Source organism: Rissa tridactyla, chromosome 13, assembly GCF_028500815.1.
Source record: "Rissa tridactyla isolate bRisTri1 chromosome 13, bRisTri1.patW.cur.20221130, whole genome shotgun sequence".
NCBI classification, from domain to species: Eukaryota; Metazoa; Chordata; class Aves; order Charadriiformes; family Laridae; genus Rissa; species Rissa tridactyla.
Window position 1 is genome coordinate 7,910,056 of NC_071478.1, and position 20,941 is coordinate 7,930,996.

The following is a 20,941-nucleotide window of genomic DNA, read 5'->3' on the forward strand; positions in this document are numbered from 1 at the left end:
ATAAAGGAAAAAGCAGGGCTAAGCAGACAACATAATTAACTAATTTTCCTCTATTTAGATCTTCATACAAAACCATTCCAATTTCTGGCAATAAAATGCTGGTGAAAAGGTCCTCTCTTTGAAACACATAATTCCCATACCCCTTTGCACTCCTACAACATCCTCTACTGCACAGTGCGTGTTCTCACTTCTTACCATCATCTCCCATGCTTGCAGTGAGGTTATCACACACTATAATATAAACTTAGCTGATCTCAGTAGGGAAGAAAGCACCTTGCCAGGAAAGAGAAAAGAGTGAAAGCCCCAGGTAGGCAGGAGAGCAAAAAAGAACCGTTTGGAAAGTGTATATTTTGCATATAAATCTACTTGCCATAGGAGAGCAAAATAGTAAGAGCGCTTTCACTCTGCACACACTTATATCAGCCCACTGGAAGCTGACTTCAAGCCTAATCCTGGAGCACCTTGGGCTGCAGTACTGGTAGGTGAACTCTATTGGATGCTCATTGAAAAGTGTAATTACTCCCATGCTTTTGCTGCAGACACTTTAGGCAAAGCAGATGAACTGGGGAAAAAAAAAAAAAAAAAAACCAACAAAAAACCCACAAAACAAACGAAAAAACTCCCACCAAACAAATCGCAGTGGAATTGGGCTCCACCAGATAATCAATTGCAGTTTAAACTAAAAACAGAACACACTTCTCATAAATGGACGCAGCATTAGATCCTGCATCCCTCCCTGCGCACCAAGATGCTTCACCCTGCCCTGTCTGACACTGGCACTCTCAGCCCTATGGTCAGTTTCTGACAAAGTCCACATCACATCGTGAAAAGAGATGGATGCAACAAAAAGGCACATTTTCTAATGTCCAGGTAAACTCTGGTATCCTGGATTCCATTTCAGAATGAAGAAGTGACAAGAATGTTTTTCTAGATTTTTCGGGGGTGGGGGATCAAATCAGGTTTGAGAAACTAGAGGATCTATAATCCTCAGTTGCTGTCAGAACTTCATTTACTTCTTTAAGGGTAACAACTGTATATGATTTAGCACAGAGGATTCACTAAGTATAATTATGAATTGAAAAGCTGTAAAATAAAAAAAAGTTACATCTTTTTTCACTTGTAAATATATCTATGCCTGACATTAAGTACCTTAAGGCAATTCCATCTCTATCATTTCTTTGTTGATTTATCTCCAGAAACAGGAAAACAAATTTAAAAGGTTGCAAGCAGAAAGTATAAATAGTGTCAACTTAAAACAAACAAACAAACAAACAAGAAGGTTATATTTATTAGGCTCAGCAAAAACATGCTAATAAAAAAGAACTGTATCTACACTGTAGATTCAGAAAACCATGTTGCTAAGTTTGGAAAACTATGGCATCCCTACATATATTAATTGTAATGTATGTAACAGCACAATGTTAATAACCAGCAGTAATTTGGGCTTGCAGCAAACAGGAACTGTAATTGCATAACCACTATAAGCTTTGAAGCATTAATTACCGAAAGTATTTTGAAGGACTGGCATGAAATAATACTTCATATGTTTTCCATTCTAGGCAAAAACTTCAGATAAAGATTTCAATTTCAGTTTCCTTGTATACATACCTTGAAATTTGAAGAAAAATGGTGAAACAAAATAGAGTATTTTCCACAAACTTCAAGGATCTTTCAACCCATTTTAATGGGAAGGATAGAAGTCTTCAGCCTTTTCTGGTCATCAGCATGCAAAAAGATGACAAACCAGTCTCTGGGACTGCACAGGCTGTGTGTCCAGGGCTGGTCAGCCTCAGGGACTCCGAGGTTTGCCTTTGATCCCAGAGGTATGGCTATGGGCCCTACAGCAGCGTTTTGTGGGCTACGATGTGTGCAGAGAGACAAATGGTGCGGTACAACTCTCCCATGTGGCCAGTTACAAAGAATACAACGAATAATTAATTTGCACTCAAAAGGAGAGAAGATAATAGGATAAAGGCACAGGATACTCAATCACTTATTTTATAAAGGCATTTAATATTGCTTCACTGGGAAGATATAATTGCTTGTATACAGTATGTCATCTTCAAATAATTGTTGATAATAGCAGTGATAAAATGGCTTCAGAGAGGTTAAGTAACTTGGACAAGACCAAAGAGGAAGCAAGTGTGCAATTTAAGTTGAGAAATCATTCAGTTTCTTAAGGCTTAGTGCTTTAGTCCAAGCTTACAACCCAGTGCTTACAGCAGTATTCTGTATTTATCCATCATTTACATTTTATCACCTTCTTTCCTTTCCTCTAAATCTCACACCCATACAGAGTCAAGACAAATATTTTTAATTTCTCTGGTTCATTAAAAAACAAAACCTAGACCTTGGCCCTTACGGTCCAACTCTTTCACAAAATTAAAAACAGTTCATCAGTTTCATGTTCATGACTCTAAATCTTCCATTGCACAGAACAGCAGTATGAGTAAAAAAAACAAAAAAAAAAACCCACACGCTAAAGGTACCTTTCCCTATGTATTTTAGTATTTACCAGTTTTTCTAGGAGGTTCCCCTTGGAGCCAATTTCCTATTACAAAAGGGATAGAGTTTACTCTAAAGATAATTGCTTTGAAACAAAAAATATTCAGTAGCAATGAGTAATTTTTGCCTTTTGGTTGCTTTGCATGGATGCTTCTTCTTTTTTGACCTGTATATCCTATATTTTCCATCTGTTCAAGCCATGATTTCCAGTCCACTGGAGCAAAAGCAATGGTAAAAGCATTTTGCCAGCAGCCCTTGGCCTCACTTTATGAATACAGTTCCAAGTCTTGCTGCCACTCAAGGTAGAGCTTCTAAAAATAAGTGACTGTTTCAAAATAAAAATTAATACCATTTTCTCACAAAAGGCGGAGGGGTGGGGGGTGGGGTGGAGGTGGGCACTTTCCTTTATCAGAGAGGAGATCAGAGTGAGAAGAGACCAGATAGATGCCGCACATGCTGGCTTTATTGATATTTACAATATAGGAGCAGAAACCGTAAGGACAATACCCATACAGCACACAACAGCCACCAGCACTCCACTTTTTGTTCCAAGAAGCAGGACTGCATAGAGGACACAACATAGAAGTAGTCACTATTCCCAGCACTCCCAGGTTAGAGAAGGGGAAAGGAGAGGGAAGAAGATTAATTGACTTGCGCAGATTAACTGACTTGCTTAAAGTCCCACTGGAAGTTCATGGATTATTGGGTACCAAATCTGTATCTGCAAGAATTCTGAGGTGCTTATTACATGAGAACAGCTGGCAGTGCTAGCCATATTAGCCTCTTATTAGCCAGCTACAACAGATACCCACAGAATTCATTTATGGTCTTCACAAACTAAGGATCTAGAGCAAGGTTTTATCTACACCCTTGGGATTCCCTTCCAAACCCTGGAACCCCAAAATTGGGAAGAGACAGAAGTTTGTTAGAGCTAAGTCTCGCTTCTGAAGGGGCCTCTCAAAAATCAGTCTGCTGAAACAAGGCATCTGGAAACATGTTACTTCCTCTATAGCCCTTAGAAGCACCCTGACCACATAGTGGGTTTTAATGAGCAATCCTGCGTTTTTCCCATCTAGCTTATATTGCATAACAGGCATAGTTTTTTCATTTAGAAATATACAAACTGGCCATTGTTTAGGGAAAATCCATACATTGTACAGGAAAAAGGGATCATTTGGAAAATACAGAGGGACCTTCTCTGTAACAGCTGAGGCCAGAAACTGCTCTTCCTCTTTTCAAACTGCAGGTTTTTTTCCTTAAATTCACCATTTCTGTCTGAGTGGACAAGGTCTGTGATCCTTTCCTATGTATTATGATCACTTTTTGGTCCATCTCAACTGACAGGACGGAGGACCTTTTATGTGTCTGTTCATGCCCTCATGTTTACATGTTCTAACTGGATGAAGTTTCTTTCAATCTACCTTGACCCAATGTCTGAACCTCTAGAAACCAAGAGAATTTAAAGTTTTAGAGACTTAAAACTCCATCAGGTCACAGAAGAGGTCTCTGATGGCTTTTACACAATGCCAGCTGGAGAGTCTGTTCTGGAATCAGAACAGGCAGCATACTAAAAATGCACTGTTTGGCGTAGTTGACCATGTCAAAAGAGAATCCATATAGCATAATCATAGAATGGTTTGGGCTGAATGGACCTTTAAAGATCATTTAGTTATGGATAATGGAGATACTAGACTGACATGTCAGATGCCCAATCCTGAAATAGGGCCTTATTTCAGTCAAAGGCTACTTCAACACCTCATTGCTTTGAGTGACATCGACTCCTAAAAGAGGGCCATGAAAAAGGTGGTAGAAACTTGTCTGACACTGGGCTTACAGGAGATCCCAATGTAAAACAGAATTTAAAGCAAAGCATTTAATCAAGCTCAATTTTTGCTCTTAGCTGGTAGTTGCTTTTTCCCTTACAGCAGAAGATACATATAAGTTAGCAACCACTGAAAACTGAATTAAGCTACAAACGTGTCGTAGAGGAATGAATGCAGAACATAGACACTACAATTCTGATGAGAAAACAACCAAACAAAAGCTTAGACATGCTGGAGCTAGATCAAAGACAGACAGGCAATGGTGCTTTAGAAGCACAGTAAAACAGATAGTGTAACTACTCTGATATTGCAGCAGATTCTAGTCTGAAAGACAGTTACTGTTAGAAAAGCAGGTCAAGAGAAATCACAACTCATGAAAGTGACATGAGTAATAGCAAGATGTTACAGAAGTTTATGTTTTTAAAAGGTAAGAGCAAACTGATGTTTTTGAAGAAGAATATGCCACATTTTTCATTTTGAACTGATATTTTCTGCCGATTTATAGCTTTTGTTTGTTTTGATACCTTAGATCTCAAAATAAAAAGCTAAATTTCAAACACATTGTTTCCTTTTTGTTCCAGAAAATTAATTTTAGTAGCATTCATATAAAAGTTCAGTTGTTCAGTTTTCATCCTAATTTAAACAAAACAAGATTTTTAAAAATTTTATAAACCTACATATAATTATCATGGTTGTAACTAGCTGTACTTTCAACTGATCACAGCTCATGAAATTATAGATGCTTTGAAGTCATATTTCTAAGACCCTGCATTTACAGAGTAAAACCAATGAAACATTCTTACTGTAGTTCTCTCTTAGATAGAAAATGGTTTTAATGTTTATATTTAAAACAATTTTCATATGTAGTAAAAGTTTCCATGCATGTCTGAAGTAATACCCCTTTAAAGTCATTAGTATAGAAAAAGATAGAAAGGCATCCCTGAACGCTTACTATGAGGACCTCGGATTGTCTGTCTTGAAATTAGTCACTTGGGAAAGAACTTAAATCTTAGGCAGATTGCCTCAGAAAATGAAAACCTGATATGGTAAGGAGAGTAGATATCCTACTGGCGTTTGCCCTCTACTACATGATTGGGAAATAACTGTCCTTGAGTCAGCAACTAAGTGCGGTGGTTATTCAGTTTATATATTACACACTTGCAAAGTAAAAATGACCTGATTTTATGGCAAACCACTTCCCCCAGAAGCCCCCCACAAATCTCCTGTGGAAGAGGGAGTGGAGAGAAAAAGAAAAAAAAAAAAAAAAAGAAAAAACCACAACAGAGAATGATTAGTTTGCGCCCTTACGTCAGCAGAGTCAAATCTGACTTCCACCTCACTCCAGTATGAGGTATACATCCAAGTTCAACAATGTTGCATCTACAAATCTGTGCCATTTTAATAACTGAGCCCTGAAACATATCTAGGTGACTACGGCCAGAGATTTTTGGAGTTTGAGATGTATAACCACCAAAGAAAGGGGAGTGTATTTTGTTTCAAGTCAGAGTAGGATATAATTTCTTAGGTGAAGGCACCAAGCCTCTCTAGTGCTCAGCACAGCTGTTGGCTATGGTGTACCTGTGACATTTGTAAGAGTGGGGAGTTTACTGCTCCCTCTTATGACACACCTCTTCTGTTGGAGGTGTGTCTTGTGAGCCGTTGTGAGCTTTGGCACCAATGGTCATTTCTAGGACAAACACCCAAGATAAATCATTCTTAGTCTCACAAGCCAGAGTACGACATTTACCTCAAGTGCTAAAAGAGCTGACATGAGTCATTGGTAAGGGATAAACGAATGAAGTCAGCTCTACACCCACCAATCTTCCATGAGTCAGCCACACAACCCTAGCTTATAGTGCTGCAACACAGAGTGGCAAGCTTGAAAAGAAAAGGCAACTGGACAGTCTCACTTGCATGCAATGCACATCTGCTCTTAGTTTGCTACAATACAGCCTCATAGTCTTTGCTGCTCTTTCTCATATTATATTGGTGGTTATAGTGAGCTATAGTAATACCGCAGGTGCTTGGAAAGCAACAAAGTAAATCAATGCAGCACCTCATGTTACATTCAAAAAATAACCACCACCACCCTCAGGTATTTTTTATTTTCAGAAATGGTTTTGGTATATCAATGATACTTAGGAACCTCAAACATCCTATAAAACAGAACCAGACTTACAAGAAGTTGGGCAGAGATGTTTAAGCATATAAATCCTACTTAGATGTCTAATTCTTGCTCACTTCCTATAAATACCTTTGCGGATTTGAGCTTTGCTAATCTTAACATGAGTTCAATGGAGAGATTAGGAGCGCTGCAAACTCCAGCTCAGGAGACTTTAAATGTTATCTCCTATTAGCACATAGATAGGTCCCAGCTCTACTATTTCAATTTTTATAAGAAGTACTCAAAGGACAACTTCAAGAAAAAGCCTTTCTCACTCAAAGAGATCACCTCTCAGACCATTCATACAATATTAGACTGAACAATAGGAGAAGCGTTGAGTCAACCAACTGCAATACAGTTTTTGTAGAGCAGCAACTGAAGGATTGTTAGGCAATTTATACATGAGAAAGTGACTTCCCATAGTAAGAGCAGAGAAACAAAAAATAAGGTACTAAAGAAACACAAAACAACCTTACCTCAGTGTGAATTGATCTTCTGTTGAATTTTTAGCAACAGATACCAGGAAAGTCAAAATGTCACCTTGCTTGACAGTCTTTGGTGTATACTGGATGGCAATATTATTATCCAATCTCATTTCATTTAAAGAAGGGCCAGCATGTGTCTGGTAAAGGAAAACGCTTCCAATCCTCTGCAAGGGAGGTCCTGACTCATCAATGTCATTGCGCCCTGGTCGGATACCATTACTTTTCCTTACATCCTCCTTGGTGCATTCCCCTTTCTCATCTCCTGGTTGTATGGCATAGTAAAGCTCCACCGGGCTCCCTTCAGACTGCTCCATTAGTTTCTTACGGCCAGCAACAACCGTAGGGGGGTTAAACCAGCTCAGCAGGAGCTCCAGCTCTGCCACACACAACCCCAGATCCCCTTGCAATCTGCAGCTGCCTCTGACTTCCCGCGTCTCTCGGAAGGCAAACACCCGCAGGCAGGGCAGCCGTTCTGTGGTGCTGTAGTCATCCCAGTCCCTGCCCACGATGTAGAACAGGACCTGGACTTTGGGCTTGCTTGGGTAAATTTTGTCACTCATTATGAAGGCCTTAAGTTTCCAATTAAAGGAGAACTTGTTAGTAGATCCAAATGGATTTGAAGACAACATTAAGTCCTGGGGCACTACTTGTTCAATTGAAAAAGGTCCATAGCTGGCATTTAACACAGGTGGCCTCTTGGATTTGTAGATCAGAAAGGATTCCACTCGGGACTGCAAGCTAGAATTCCTCATAATATCCTGGTTGGCTTCCTTAAGAAAGAAGGAAACATCCGCATTGTGGATACGATAGGTCACGGGCAAGTAAGTTGGCAGTAAAGAAAATCTCTGTATACTCTCCAGGATCCCTCGACTTTCAGTCACTGTTGAAAGGAAAGGAGAGTTTAAAAGATCAGATCTTCAAGTCATACTATGATATAACCTCGTTGACTTTACTGAGGGGATTGACAGAGCTGTAGCTGATATTAGTGGCAATAGCAAGCATCACCAATCCATGCAGAAGTAGCCTAGGTAGATGATGATTTATCTAGTTAGCTTGAAAAACAATAGGCTATGATATGTTGTTTTACATGGCAGATAGATTAAAAGAAGTAGCTTGTGTAGGTTTACCCACGCCAAAGGTCACACCTTCACTTGCAACATACATTTATTATCGGAGAGCAAAATTACCCAGTCAGCACCTGCAACATAAGACCACTGCGCAGGCACATTTAAAAAGGAATTTCATCACCAAAGCAAGCTGCACCTGTACAGGAAACCAATACAATGATTGTGCATCAAGTACTGCACATGGACCACTTAGAGTTCACTTCAACCTTCTTTTCAGCACTCTCAAGCAATACATGGACTTTAAGTGGTTTCCTGCACAAGGCTGAATTTCACTTTAAGAATAGTTAGCACAATAATCATTTACACAAAAGCTCCTTTACAACACTCTGGTACTAGAGGATTTCAAAAGAAGCTTTATTTGCATCCAATTTATAGTCCCTTCTATTTTGCTTCATCTATGAAAAGAGGTTTTTTTCTGTAAATAACTATCAGGATTCATGCCACTGTTGTTGCCTAACCCTACATTGTTCCTTAATACAACTGTGTTATCTGTAGGCTGCACATCACTGCACATTGAAAGAACATTTTCAATGACACCGAGCCTCTCTTACTGCAAGATATCTATTTTAACTGTGCCATCGAGCAATTACCTGAGGCAGGCTATCATATTAAAGAATACGCTCTCCATCCTTTCTAGGAACTGTCAGTCCCGAAAAGCAAAGACATACACTGTTAAAAACATACAGATGCAAATACAAAATGACCTTTCCTGTTTGAACACCTGACCTTCGTGCTTATGTCTTCACACTGTAATTGTGAAATAAATTGCCTTTTTTTTTTCTATAGCAAACTCGAATCCTTACCTTTATTCAGAAAAGTGACAAAGGGTTACCACAGATGGCATTCAAAGGCAACCCAGTTTCCCAAGGTCTAGTCCACAAATGCTTTACTAGTCCTTATTTTTTGTTTAGCATTCAACCTAAATATTTGTTTGCTCATCAAGTACTGTGGTGGCCTAAACTGCTATCAGTAACTACTACCTGTAGTTACTCCTAACCACCAATCCACCATTTATGTACTGCAATTCATTGCAAATCCTAGAATAGAAGAGGCTTGTTATCTCCAAATCCTGTGGGAAGGTATTGTTAGTTCCTAAAACCCTCTGATTTCAGGCCACAACTGTTCACTAAAAACCATCTGGAAAATGCCTCTCACAGCAACAATCTTCTGATGTACCTACGGGCTGTATAACCTGAAAGGGGAATTCGCCTTTGCAGGAGAGGACGCCACACCGATGCTACCCATAACCAGCATGTCAGTCAGGGCACCTCCACAACAAAGCAGTGCATGCAGGAGATCTCACTCTGCCATAGGTTTTGCCCAGTCTCAGACAAGTCGTTTTTCCTGTGCTGCTGTTTTATGTCCAACAAATAATGGTATTACAATTTATTTCCCCTCACCCTTTGTCTGTGTAGACTGCAAATGCAACAGACTTATGTTACTATTTATACAAAAGCATCACCTACAGCAACAAGGCTGTGATCTCAGTTAAGGTCTCCAGGCACTAATGTAATGCAAAACAATAAACTGGAAAACTGGAGAAAGAACTTTCTATATGGAAAAGCAAAACCAGCTGGATATTAAAAAAAAAAAAAAAAAGCGCCAACCAAACAAACAATGAACCAAAACCCAAAACACAAACAAACCCCAGATAAGGGCATCATTCAGATCCCCATCATGCAAGACAGAGGGCACAGATCTCCAAATGAAAGAGGCCAGGAAGGATTGCAGAGGAGTTTCACAGTTTTGGAAATCTTTCTCTTCATCTTGAAAAACTGAAATTCCTCTCCCAATAAACAATTAAAATAAAACCTTACTTTTAAAAGTTTAATGTCAACTCTTAAACCTCAGCTGGAATTAGAAATAAATTCCACCTGAAGAATGAGGAAAATGGCCTCAGCACACATCATCATACGAGACTGCAAACTGCAACAGCAATAAAAGGCTGAAGTCTCATGATTGCTACAGGTGGAAAATTCTGCTAAGATCTTGCCTGAATTTAGAGGAAGTCACACCCAAGGCTTTTATGCTTGTTTTTAATCAAGAGTAAGCTGCAGAGATACTTTGCATGCAAAACCACCCTTTATTTTAGCCTTGGTCTCTTCAGCATTCAGCTCCCACTCTTTCTCCAGACATTCAGGGAGAGCAGATGAAGTTTTTAAAGACCTTTTCTAGATAATCCCTCAACAAAGATTTCTAACAACTCTAAATGGCTTTGCTAGTACTTAGACTTGCAGGGATGCATCTCTCCTATCCAGCCCTAAGGCGAAATCTGTTCTGCTGTTGTACTCCTCAGATCACCCAGCCCATAACATCGTTCCTCCATCTAATGTCCCATTTATAAATTCCACACTCATTTTGTACTCCTCCCAACAGCTTGGCAAAGCACCATTAAACACAGTGAGGCATCAAGGAGGCAACTTAAAGAGAGGAAAAAAGCTCAGGGTATTCAATTTTTTATTTCCCTTATTTTGATTGCAGCTCCCTCCCTTGCATTCCACAGGGAAAAGTACATTATTTTTATATTAAAACTAACAGAGTGTTTCGGCTCATAATTTTTTAATCATTTATTTTAGTGCTTAATTATCTAAGGGATTAAAAATCTTCCCTCTGTATTCCCCATCTCCACAGGACAACGTTCATCAAAGTTTGTAAATCAATGACTCTTCTGAATAGAAGAGTAACACAAATAAAAAAAAAGAAAACAAAACAAAAAAAAAACCAGGAGGTGAACTGCCTATTAAAGAAAGGAAACAATCTCCCCAGACAGGACAGGGTCCATTGGTTTTTAAGTTTTTGGGCAATGGCAAACTGGTCTGCTCCCTGTTGCACTTCCCTCTACCATCAAGCTGTGGATGTGCACTGAATATGAATTGGCTTATGCTGGAAGCTGACAGCAGCTTTCCAAACAGCCAAAGGCCAAAAATTCAAACAATTTTACACTTTTATCTGGGGAGAGTTATAATCAGCGCTAACAGAAAAAAAAAAAAATCTCAAAAACTACACTGAGCTCTGCAGTACCATCTGGATTTTGACCGTGAAAGTTTATTAAGGATTCTGAAGGATAGGAAATTAAAACCAAACCAACTATCAGCATCCTTAATTGCAGCCATGACTATTTTTGTAAAAATTATGCATGTTTTACAAAGGCAGAATTGCAGAAGATTACAATTTTGTGTGTTATTGGGTGAGACCCAGCATAAAAGCAGAGTTTTAAAGATTTTTCATATCATCTGCCCTAAATATTACATCAGATCTATACCATCATAATCAAAATGCCACAGGAATAACCCACCTGAATAAAGACAGGAATCATACGGTGAATCTCTCAGTTTAAATATGTCAAACAAAATAAAGGATTGGTAACTGAAATGCTGTTCAGGAAAAAACATCAAGACAAAAAAAAAAAATATACAGTTAAATTTGGGAACTGACATTTATCTTTACCGTACCACTATATCTGAAGTCTTGTCTACATGGGAAACTTGGCAGCAGAATAACCAAGTACACGAGTGCAGTACATTAACCAGCCTTTACCTAGTTCTCTGTGTAGGGCGCAGAGTACTTCATACTCTGTGTCAATAGAAAAAGCAGTGATACCAGATTAAAACAAACTTTGAGGAGTTTAGGCTATCCACATAAGGATAGATTCCTACAATCCATGGAGATCCACTCAAGTCTGAACTGATTAGTTGTGGCAAGCTGTAAGATCAGTTTATCTTAAGATGAGACATCACAGAGGAAAAACCAGATTCTTCCAGAGGACCGCAGCAAGCAATGCCTCACAGCACGACTGAACCTCGAGGAGCTGACCCTCGACTGGAGTAAACTCCTTCACCGCAAGGTCTGGTGAGGACAATCTACTGCAACTGCAGAGCGGTGTTACAGCACTCTGGATTCAGGAGATGATCTTCAACAGTTTGAAGCAAACCAACAAAATCTAATTTTGACGCTATGCTTATGCCAGGAGCTATTATTTCTCAATCCTTTACAGCTAAGTCTGTATTTGACTTCTCCTGCTGTGAATGGTTTGTTGAGGATTTCAATCCATGGCCACCTGGGAAGAGATGCTGTATTCTTTGCTCTCTCTTTAGTAAATCTACCCCCAACTGACACTGTTTAAAAAATACTTGTCATTGATGGAGGCGGCAAATTCTTTGCAGGTCAGTGAAATTTGAAAAAATCCAAGAAAAAGGCAGCATATTGAGTCTCCTCCTGCACAGCCAAAGCTTGAGCATATGATATATCCCTGAACATGACATTGTAAACATGTTGCATTTACCTTCCAAAAGGTTATACTGCTTTCTTCATTAGGCTATTAATTTTGTATGCAGTCTGGCTAAAAATCTTAAATCTTTATTTCTTTAATATCATGTAACAGCAGCTCTCAGTCAACGACAAAACCACTATTCATAGCTCAGTTTTACTGCAAAGTTATTGACCATGGCTTCAGAAAATTGAAGAAATCTGCCAGACCACTAACTTCATTCTATATTGTCAGATCCTTGGGACTTCATTGCCCTAACAGTTACCTTATTTTTTAAACTGTTCAATCCACAATCATCCAGCATTCCTGAGAAATAAAACACTCTTCCAATCAATTATATAATGCTACTATTAAAAAAAAAAAAAAAAGCGCCTTTTTCTTGTAGATCGAAGGGAACAACTTCTTAGGAAGATTGCCTTACCAGCTGCAAGCTCAGACTGGTAATACAATAGATGAAGATTGTTGCTGTACCTTGGGGATTGAGAAAAGTGATTCTTTTCAGTCTGGCCAGAAATTTTATCTTTTTAGTTAGTTTCAGCTGTTCTACTCGAACCTTCTGGAGATTTTTGCTCTCCTAAGGTTTGTTATGCATTGGAGTACTTTTTAGCCAAAATCTCTAGGAAAAAGAAAAAAATAGATCTGTCAGCGGAATCTATTTGCAGATCTGGAAACTAATGACACAAGGATGTCTGTTCCAATAAAACTTCATGACCGCTTTTGGAAAATCAAGACATTTCAGTCTTAACCTAGTTAAGCGGCTGAATCCGCTCGTGCTCAGAAGTGAGGCAGTTTAAAGTTAAGCTATATCATAGTGAACACCATCCCCAGGTGTATCTCAGTCGGTTCTTAACAGAGGGATGATCTACTCTGCCAGCATACATCTCTTCCTATGGACAGAATCAATTAAGACCGTGTTACATGTATATCCAAGTAGGATCATTTCCATCTTATAGGATTTTTTGGTTGCTTGTCGTGTTCATTTCTCAGGTTGAAGCATCCTTCTATGCAGCCCTTACACATGAATAGGCAAAACTGGAGCTTTCCAAGGATGACTTACTGCGTTCCCTCTTCTGCCAGTCTTGTGGTAGCTTCAATTTGCTTAAAACAATTAGCACTGCATTTTCAAGCTTTTGATTAAGTGCTATACTTTATTGAGAACAGCTTTATGACACAGTGACAAACTGATGGGAGGTTTTGATCTCAGGCAGAAAGAAAGGCAATGCAGGCACTGTGGCAGTTGCTCATTTTGCTCATTTAAAAGCAATGAGGTTGTTCATTGGTTACACTTTGCAGTGGTGCTCAACAGAAGTCCAGGGGGAGGGAGCACTGTAGATACAGAACAGCACAGCGCAATAGGCTGTAAAGAACATCAACAGCTCAGATGCGCTGGAGGGCAACAAACGAAACCCACAGGAAGAAGCACACTGCACCACATGCTCAAAAACCTGCAAACCCACCCAGGATCTTACTGCAGACGATTTTCTTTGAAACCATTTTCACACAGCCACACACCTAATCTGTACAGTAACACAGAGTCAGGAAAGTATTTTAATGGCTTGATGCTATAAACACATGAATCTATCGCACAGATATCCACATTGAAAATTGCACACTGGAGTTATTCCCTGACAAGAAATTAAACCAAAAGCTGCAAAACTAATTTTCTGTTAGGTTATACTACATTATATTCATCCAAAAGTAAACTGTTTGGTATCCTGTTGGGTAGGATAGCTTTCTTCCCTAGTGAGCATCTCATTTTAGCATCGATTCTGGGCATTTATATTATATTATTAAGTCTTCATTACTTCTGCAACCAGAAACCTTAACTGAAACCAGACTTCATCAGAAGGAGCAGTATTTGCCTGAAATTAATAGACAAGGTTTTAAGAATGGGAAATTGAAGCCAAAATAGTGATGGGATTTACCAAAAGCCATAAAGACAGCATGCATTCAGGGCTAGAAACCAGTCATAAACCACTAATTCCTCTCTGTAGTCAGTATTCAATATGAACATTTCAAAAATATTTTCAACAGCAATTTTTTCATAAAACCTGAAAATGTAAGGGGCGGGGTGGGCGGGGTGGGTTGAGGACTAAATCAGACAGGTTTTCCTGTAGTCTTCTACTACTTTGTCGTATCAGCCAAAAAAAGGAAACTCTCGTTCAACATCTCTACCCACAAACAGGTAACAGAGGAAGCTGAGCCATTACATCTCTAGCACAGAGACACAGTGTGATGGTGAGCTCCTGCCTACACTTCACAGGAACAATGCAACAGGTAAGTTTTCATATCCTGAATATGACCTATTCCTTACAACTAAGTATTTCCTTATGAAGATATTATTATATGTAGAAGTGTTCAGTGATCATATTAGCTCTGTATAGAGAATAAGGCTGAAATAATGATTGACACATTACCATCACTAGTCACACTGGAGCACTGACCTCCCATCATCCTTCACCTACTTGCTTGGAAGAGGAGTATCAATGTCTATCTTCCATACCAGTACAGAAATAAAAGAGTCCAGCCTATCTGGTAGCAGGAACCCTAATCTTTCCTCCTAGAGTTGTCACAGCATTAGAGTTTCCAAAAAAAAATCTCATGCTTTCTGTAACAGATACCATCATTCTAAAGGGCAAGTACCAACAGAACAGCAATAAGGCTAAATCGAAGTGTCACAAATAGGAAAACAAAAATAGAACCCTGGAAGCCAAGAGTCATGCATTTATCTGTAGCAAATTAAAAAGAAAAATGGCTTCAAAGCCAAAAGTCACCAATTTCTTTTTAAGTCCTTTCTTTATTAGCATTTCAGACTGCTCTGCCTGCTTCACTTTATAACATTTTCTGTAACCGTTTCATCCTTGGGAAATTATCATTCTTCTCTGAGAACAATGCTGTTCCTAACCTGACAACATCCACCCCTTTCCCCAAGTTATTACAACTCTTGTTCCAGTTCTGCATGTCTGTGTGGAGCTTGTTACAAAGAAAGGGAAAGATTACTTGAACATCAAGGCCGCAGACTATGTAGAAGAGGTTCTTTGTAAAAAGGTGAGCCCTATTTCTTATAAGAGAATTTTAAAGAAGTTGGAGTATTGTTAGAGAGTGCAACATACATTAAATGACAGTCACAAAGCAGATGCTGAATAAAGCAAATTAAACTTTGCACAGATGCAGGCAAATCATTTGTACCATCATTCCTAAGAGGAATACATCCTTGCAAACCATTCTTTTTATGAAAACTATCAAGCATTGCTACTGCAGTCAGAAACAGAAAGAATTTCTTAAGTGCTGAGTCCTGCAAGGAAGGAAGCTCTCTGACATAATGTGCTTAAATGTCATTAGACTATTCCTGCGCAGAAAGACAAGTCAGTTAATACTTTGCTGAAACAGCAGCTGGACTCCTTTGCACAAGGCCATGTTACAGCCTGCCCAGCAAAGCACGACTTAACCACTTTTGCTTCTGCGTTATCAATCCTGCTACATTGCTCCTCTTGAGCAATCTTGTAGTCCATCTTGCAATTTCTCTGTTAACTCCACAAAGAAGCTTCCATGACCTGAGTGGGAAAGCAAGAAAACCTCCTAATGAAATACAGTAAGAAATTCTTTCCTGTGAGGGTGATGAGGCACTGGACCAGACTGCCCAGAGAAGCTGTGGTTGCCCCATCCCTGGAAGTGTTCAAGGCCAGGCTGGATGGGGCTTTGAGCAACCTGGTCTAGTGGAAGGTGTCCCTGGTCATGGTGGGGGGGTATAACTAGATAACCCTTGAGATCCCTCCAACTCTAACCATCCTATGATTTTACAGAGAAATGTAGAAGTTACAAACATTCAGAAAATGGTCCCCTAGAAAGGGAGCTCTTGCTCCACCAGACAAAGCAACTGGCACTACAGAAACAATCATCAGTCTTAACATAAGCCACTATCTGATGCTTCAAAAGCAGGACAATAAACTAAAACTGAAATGAATCTATCAGTTTCACAAGCCTGTCTGTCAGAAACTCCTTCCGCACTGCCATAAATGCTAAGTCTGAAAGGTGAATCATGACATCAAAGGATTTCCATGCCTCCACGTCTGCAGTGAGAGTAGGCATCTGATGTTGGCATGCATAAACTTATATGCATGACTCCAAGGATCATTAAAGGTCATATACTCATCCAGCACTTTTCATACGTTAACTCTGTTATTTGACTTGATAGGTTTATAAGTGCTCATCCTTAATACATGCTAACAGATGCAGATTATACTCCCAGTTGCTGTATCAATCCAGGAATTCCAGTTGCCTTAATGGGCCTGATTATCAGTCAGATAAGGTCTTTTTGACAACAGCTCTATAGTCTGGTGTCACAATATTTTCTTTAAATATCCCATTTTACTGAAGTTTGAAGAAACTTTTGAAAATTAATCATTGATATCAGGACAGACTACACCTCATCATTCGTTAGGAGACAGATGAACTATCCTGAAGTTATTTTATTATTCACATTGACAGGCAGATAAAGAAATCATTTAAATAAAAGGTCCACAGAGGAACACATACACCTTTATATTACCAAGTGATCCAAAAATGATCAGAGAAATATCATAAAACAAAGGCAAGCTCCCACCTGAAAAGGCAGCAAAGTAATAATTACAGAGAAAAATATTAAGATAAAAGGATATGGCACTGTTTCACACAAGATCTGATGTCAGCCTGAACATAAAAGGGCAAAGCAGTGATGGGCACCACAAAGTTTACAGTAAGAAAAACAGAAAAACAAAACCCAAACCTACAGTCATGTTAACTACTGTGGGATAGGGAAAAGAGTGGCTAGGAAAATTTTTCTGACACTCCAGATGCAAAACATCAATAATCACACAGAGGGCTGTCCCAAATCCATCAACTGCATGTGATGCAAGGAATAAAAGGTACTAGAAACGATAAGATCCATCACTCCCTTGAGTGTGTCACTGCTTACAGCAAAGAGCTTTCATTGCTAACTCACTGGGCCATCTTGACACACACCATCTCTTGGTCTTTTTTTGCATTTTTTTATGTATTTATTTAATGAAACATAAAAAGATAGGCTCTCTCTTTAACAAAGACTAGTAGGCTAGGTGCTATCCACTTATAGCTCAAGGTGTGCTAATAGTGAAAGAAATGAGTGCTTCAATGTCAAACGTACTGAAAGATTTCTCAGGCTTTCAATGGCAACAGTTTGTGCCTCCATTTCTGTTCCCCCTTCCCTCCTATGCCTCTACTTGCAGAGGAAGAAAGAAACAACGAAGATTTCAAAGATTTAAAAATCATAACAAAACCAAACACACACACCCCTCCCAAACCCAAAAGCCCCACAAACTTATAAAGCTGAAATTCTTGCCAAGAGTATCTTGACTTATATAAAATTTCTAGTGTAATTATGTTTAGGAACCAATAAAAGGAAATTAAGGCTGGGTAGTGGAGAGTACAGAGTGCTAGCAGTCCAACATCAATTGTGAAATTCCTCATGACAGAGACAGAAATACAGGACTGTGCATGGAATAGCCTCATACTGCTTAAGCAGACTCTGTTCAGACAATCAGAAGCCGATCAGATTCTGCCTCAAATGTCTGCAAAATTCCCCCTTCGTTTTCTGCAAAGATACCAGGGACCATGTGGAGGCGGCAGTTCTGCTACCAGGCCATTATTGATGGGAGGAAAAAAATTCCAAGCATTAAATTAACACCTGACTCAGCAAAAGTAATAGACCAGTTTCTGCTGCCAGCTTTTTATGAGACAAGCCATGTCTATATTACCCTAATCCAATCCAGTGGAATATGAACTGCAGCACAAAAGCGTCTGTGGCTGCTGGTTGATCATTCCCCCCTGCAGAGTATGTTTTTTTAAAATTCACTTTAAATTTTTTAATCCATATCATGCCTCTACACCTTGCTGTAGGCTCTGTGCCTAACACCAAATTTGTGCAACCAACAATTACAATATTGATCTTCTATTGCTACATTCACTAAGAAGACAAAAAGATTTAATTTTTTTTAAGTCTTATTTAAATAACACCTTAATGCTGGTACATGCAGTAAATTTCCAGGAATGTCTATTAAACTAGCAATACTAGCAATACACTAAATACATACCCATTTTACATTCATTAAATAAAGTGCAACTTAAAAATATTTGAGCATGTTCTCAGAAGGAAGTGAAGATATTAATGGGTATTTGTACCTGAAAAGTCTAGAAATTGGAGGGCACCACACAATATATATATAAAAATATATATGTATAGACACATATACACATGCAAGCACAGATACAACAAAGAATCTGACTTTGGTAGCATGGAACACAGACCTAATTAACACTGCTTCTTGGCTATTTCTGTTCTTCACTACAGCCTCTGGTATAGACATACTACAAACATGGGAATGCACAGTGTCCTGAACCCATAGGGTCCTCCTGCTTAGAAGATTCAGGAAACAAAGGTTTAATTCCTGTCCTGAAAAGCTGTTCTAAACACACACGTACAGTCCAACCACTAAGATATCTCACCAGCTTTCCCCAAATACAAAGGCTATACTCATTAATGGAGATGAGCAAAAACCTCCTTGACGTGTTCTTATTAGCCCCTGAATCATGATGTCTTCATCCTTCATGTTAAGTTTTCTCTCTTTGCTATAAGGTACATCTGTAACCCTGACACATTCTGGATCCTTTTTGTCAACTAAGTAGGAAGCCAAGGTCCCTCAGAAAAAGAATGTGCCTGAAAGAAAAGACACACAAACATCAGAATAACTAACCAGGCAGGTTTTTAGGAATCTTATTCTGACCATTGAATGATACCAAATTTCTATCAGGCCTGATAGAATTCTTGCAGATTCTCAGCTATTTCTAATAGCATCACGCATGGTAACTTCTCTCTCTCTCTATGCCGTAGAAGAAAAATTAATATGTACTTTTTTTCTAAAGAAAGTTTTGCAGAGCTAACTAAAGCAGCTATGCGTGCAGCTAGTTATACCTCAGCTGCTTTATCATCCCCAGGACTAGCCATGATAATCCACTCCCACATCATGACTGAGTGGAAGAGATGATCCAGTCTAAAACTCGCTGATAAGTGGCTCCTCTCTTCTCATTCCCATTTTGCTTCCTCCCGGTTGCAAAATAATGCTCTCTCCACTAGCCAGATTGGGTGGTCATCTCTTCCTTCAGGTGAGATGAGTCAACTCATCTAGATTGGCAGAAATAATCTACTTTTTCCTGGCTCGTTTTCTGGTGAATTAGCACCTTGTATCGGCTCAGCAAGACGTTGGCTGAGGTGCCAAGACTGTGCCCAGGAGGGCAGAGTTACATGCCAGAGCCCTGCTGTTGGAGAGCAGGACCAATTCCTTCTGGTGGCAGGGAGCTGCAGGATCCTTCCAGATTGTCTAGCAGCTCCTGTAGCCATCACCACACAGAAACCTGAGCATCAGTTTCAAGCCCTTGGTCGATGTCAAATAGGAAGCTCGTTGCTTGCCCTTGCTTTAGCCCAGGCACAGCTCAGTCACCCACACTAGTACAATAATGGGTTAGCATGGCAAACCCCCAAACCCTTGTAAAAGAGACTACTTTTCTGATTTTTCCAGTGCAAGAGAGAGACACAACATGATTCTTTGGAACATGCTGATTTATTTACTTACAAGTTAATTTTTCAAATGTATTTAGACCTTAAAGACACAAGTAGAATTTCACTGCAAGTCACTAACCAGGTCGAGTAGTTTAAAATATCCAAAAATGCATCCTACGCATTTTTCAGAATTAAAATACCTTTGAAAGTGTGACTTACTGTTCTACAGGCCTGTGAATTATTATTTTTTTTTTAAATAAAGCCAGCATGCAATTTGACAGTTTATTTTGTAATGAAATATTTTTGCCCCTTTTGAAACATATTTTACAGATACATGGCATATTACTGTATCTTTAAAAATAATTCTGTTCTTCAGGAAATAAACCAGCGTATTCTTTCAACTTTCTCAGAAGTGTAATAGTCAGAAGAGTTAAGAGGATTGGAATTATTATTTTATGGCTCAATAACATTTTTCTTCCCTATCCAGCCATCTTCCCTATCCAAAGGGCATGAACTCCTGAACTCACCTAGTATTCATGTAACTGAATCCAGGGAAAGTTTTTGCTCATGCAAATCTCCAAAGTCTTATTCAGAAACTGATTCCACCTTTTCAAATCATCCTCTTTCTCTTCCTTCTCATACCTATTTAAAAGTGGTTTCTAGATAAACTGATACCGATATAGATGCTACAGTGTTTGACACTCTGTAAACACCTAAAAATAGAAAGATAAACTAGAACTGTTTTCTTTTTTTCCTGCTTGAGGAAGTCTCCAATGTTTTCTTTGGGAGTTTGTTCTGTCAATTTTGAGCCAGTTTCACATCTCCTCGCAGATTCTAAAGGTCATATTAAAATCTGCCTCAGCTAAATACCTTGTTTTCTTGAAGCCTGACTAGAAATTTGAATGTTATACCTGGGTGCCACAGTTAGAATCCTCTGAGGGGGATGCCATGAGACGTGAAGTCAAGGACTCTGGCTATTTAATTGCAGGAAAGTTCCTCC

The 20,941-nt window shown here is 39.1% G+C and overlaps 1 protein-coding gene across 1 annotated transcript in view; it reads right to left on the bottom strand.

The window, feature by feature from the left end:
* TMEM132D (transmembrane protein 132D) overlaps positions 1-20,941 on the bottom strand; it is a 261,683-nt gene that overhangs the window by 193,431 nt on the left and 47,311 nt on the right. The window contains exon 2 of the mRNA XM_054219706.1: positions 6,969-7,857. Coding sequence (XP_054075681.1) covers positions 6,969-7,857 — 889 coding nt within the window. The remainder of the gene's footprint in view (positions 1-6,968; positions 7,858-20,941) is intronic.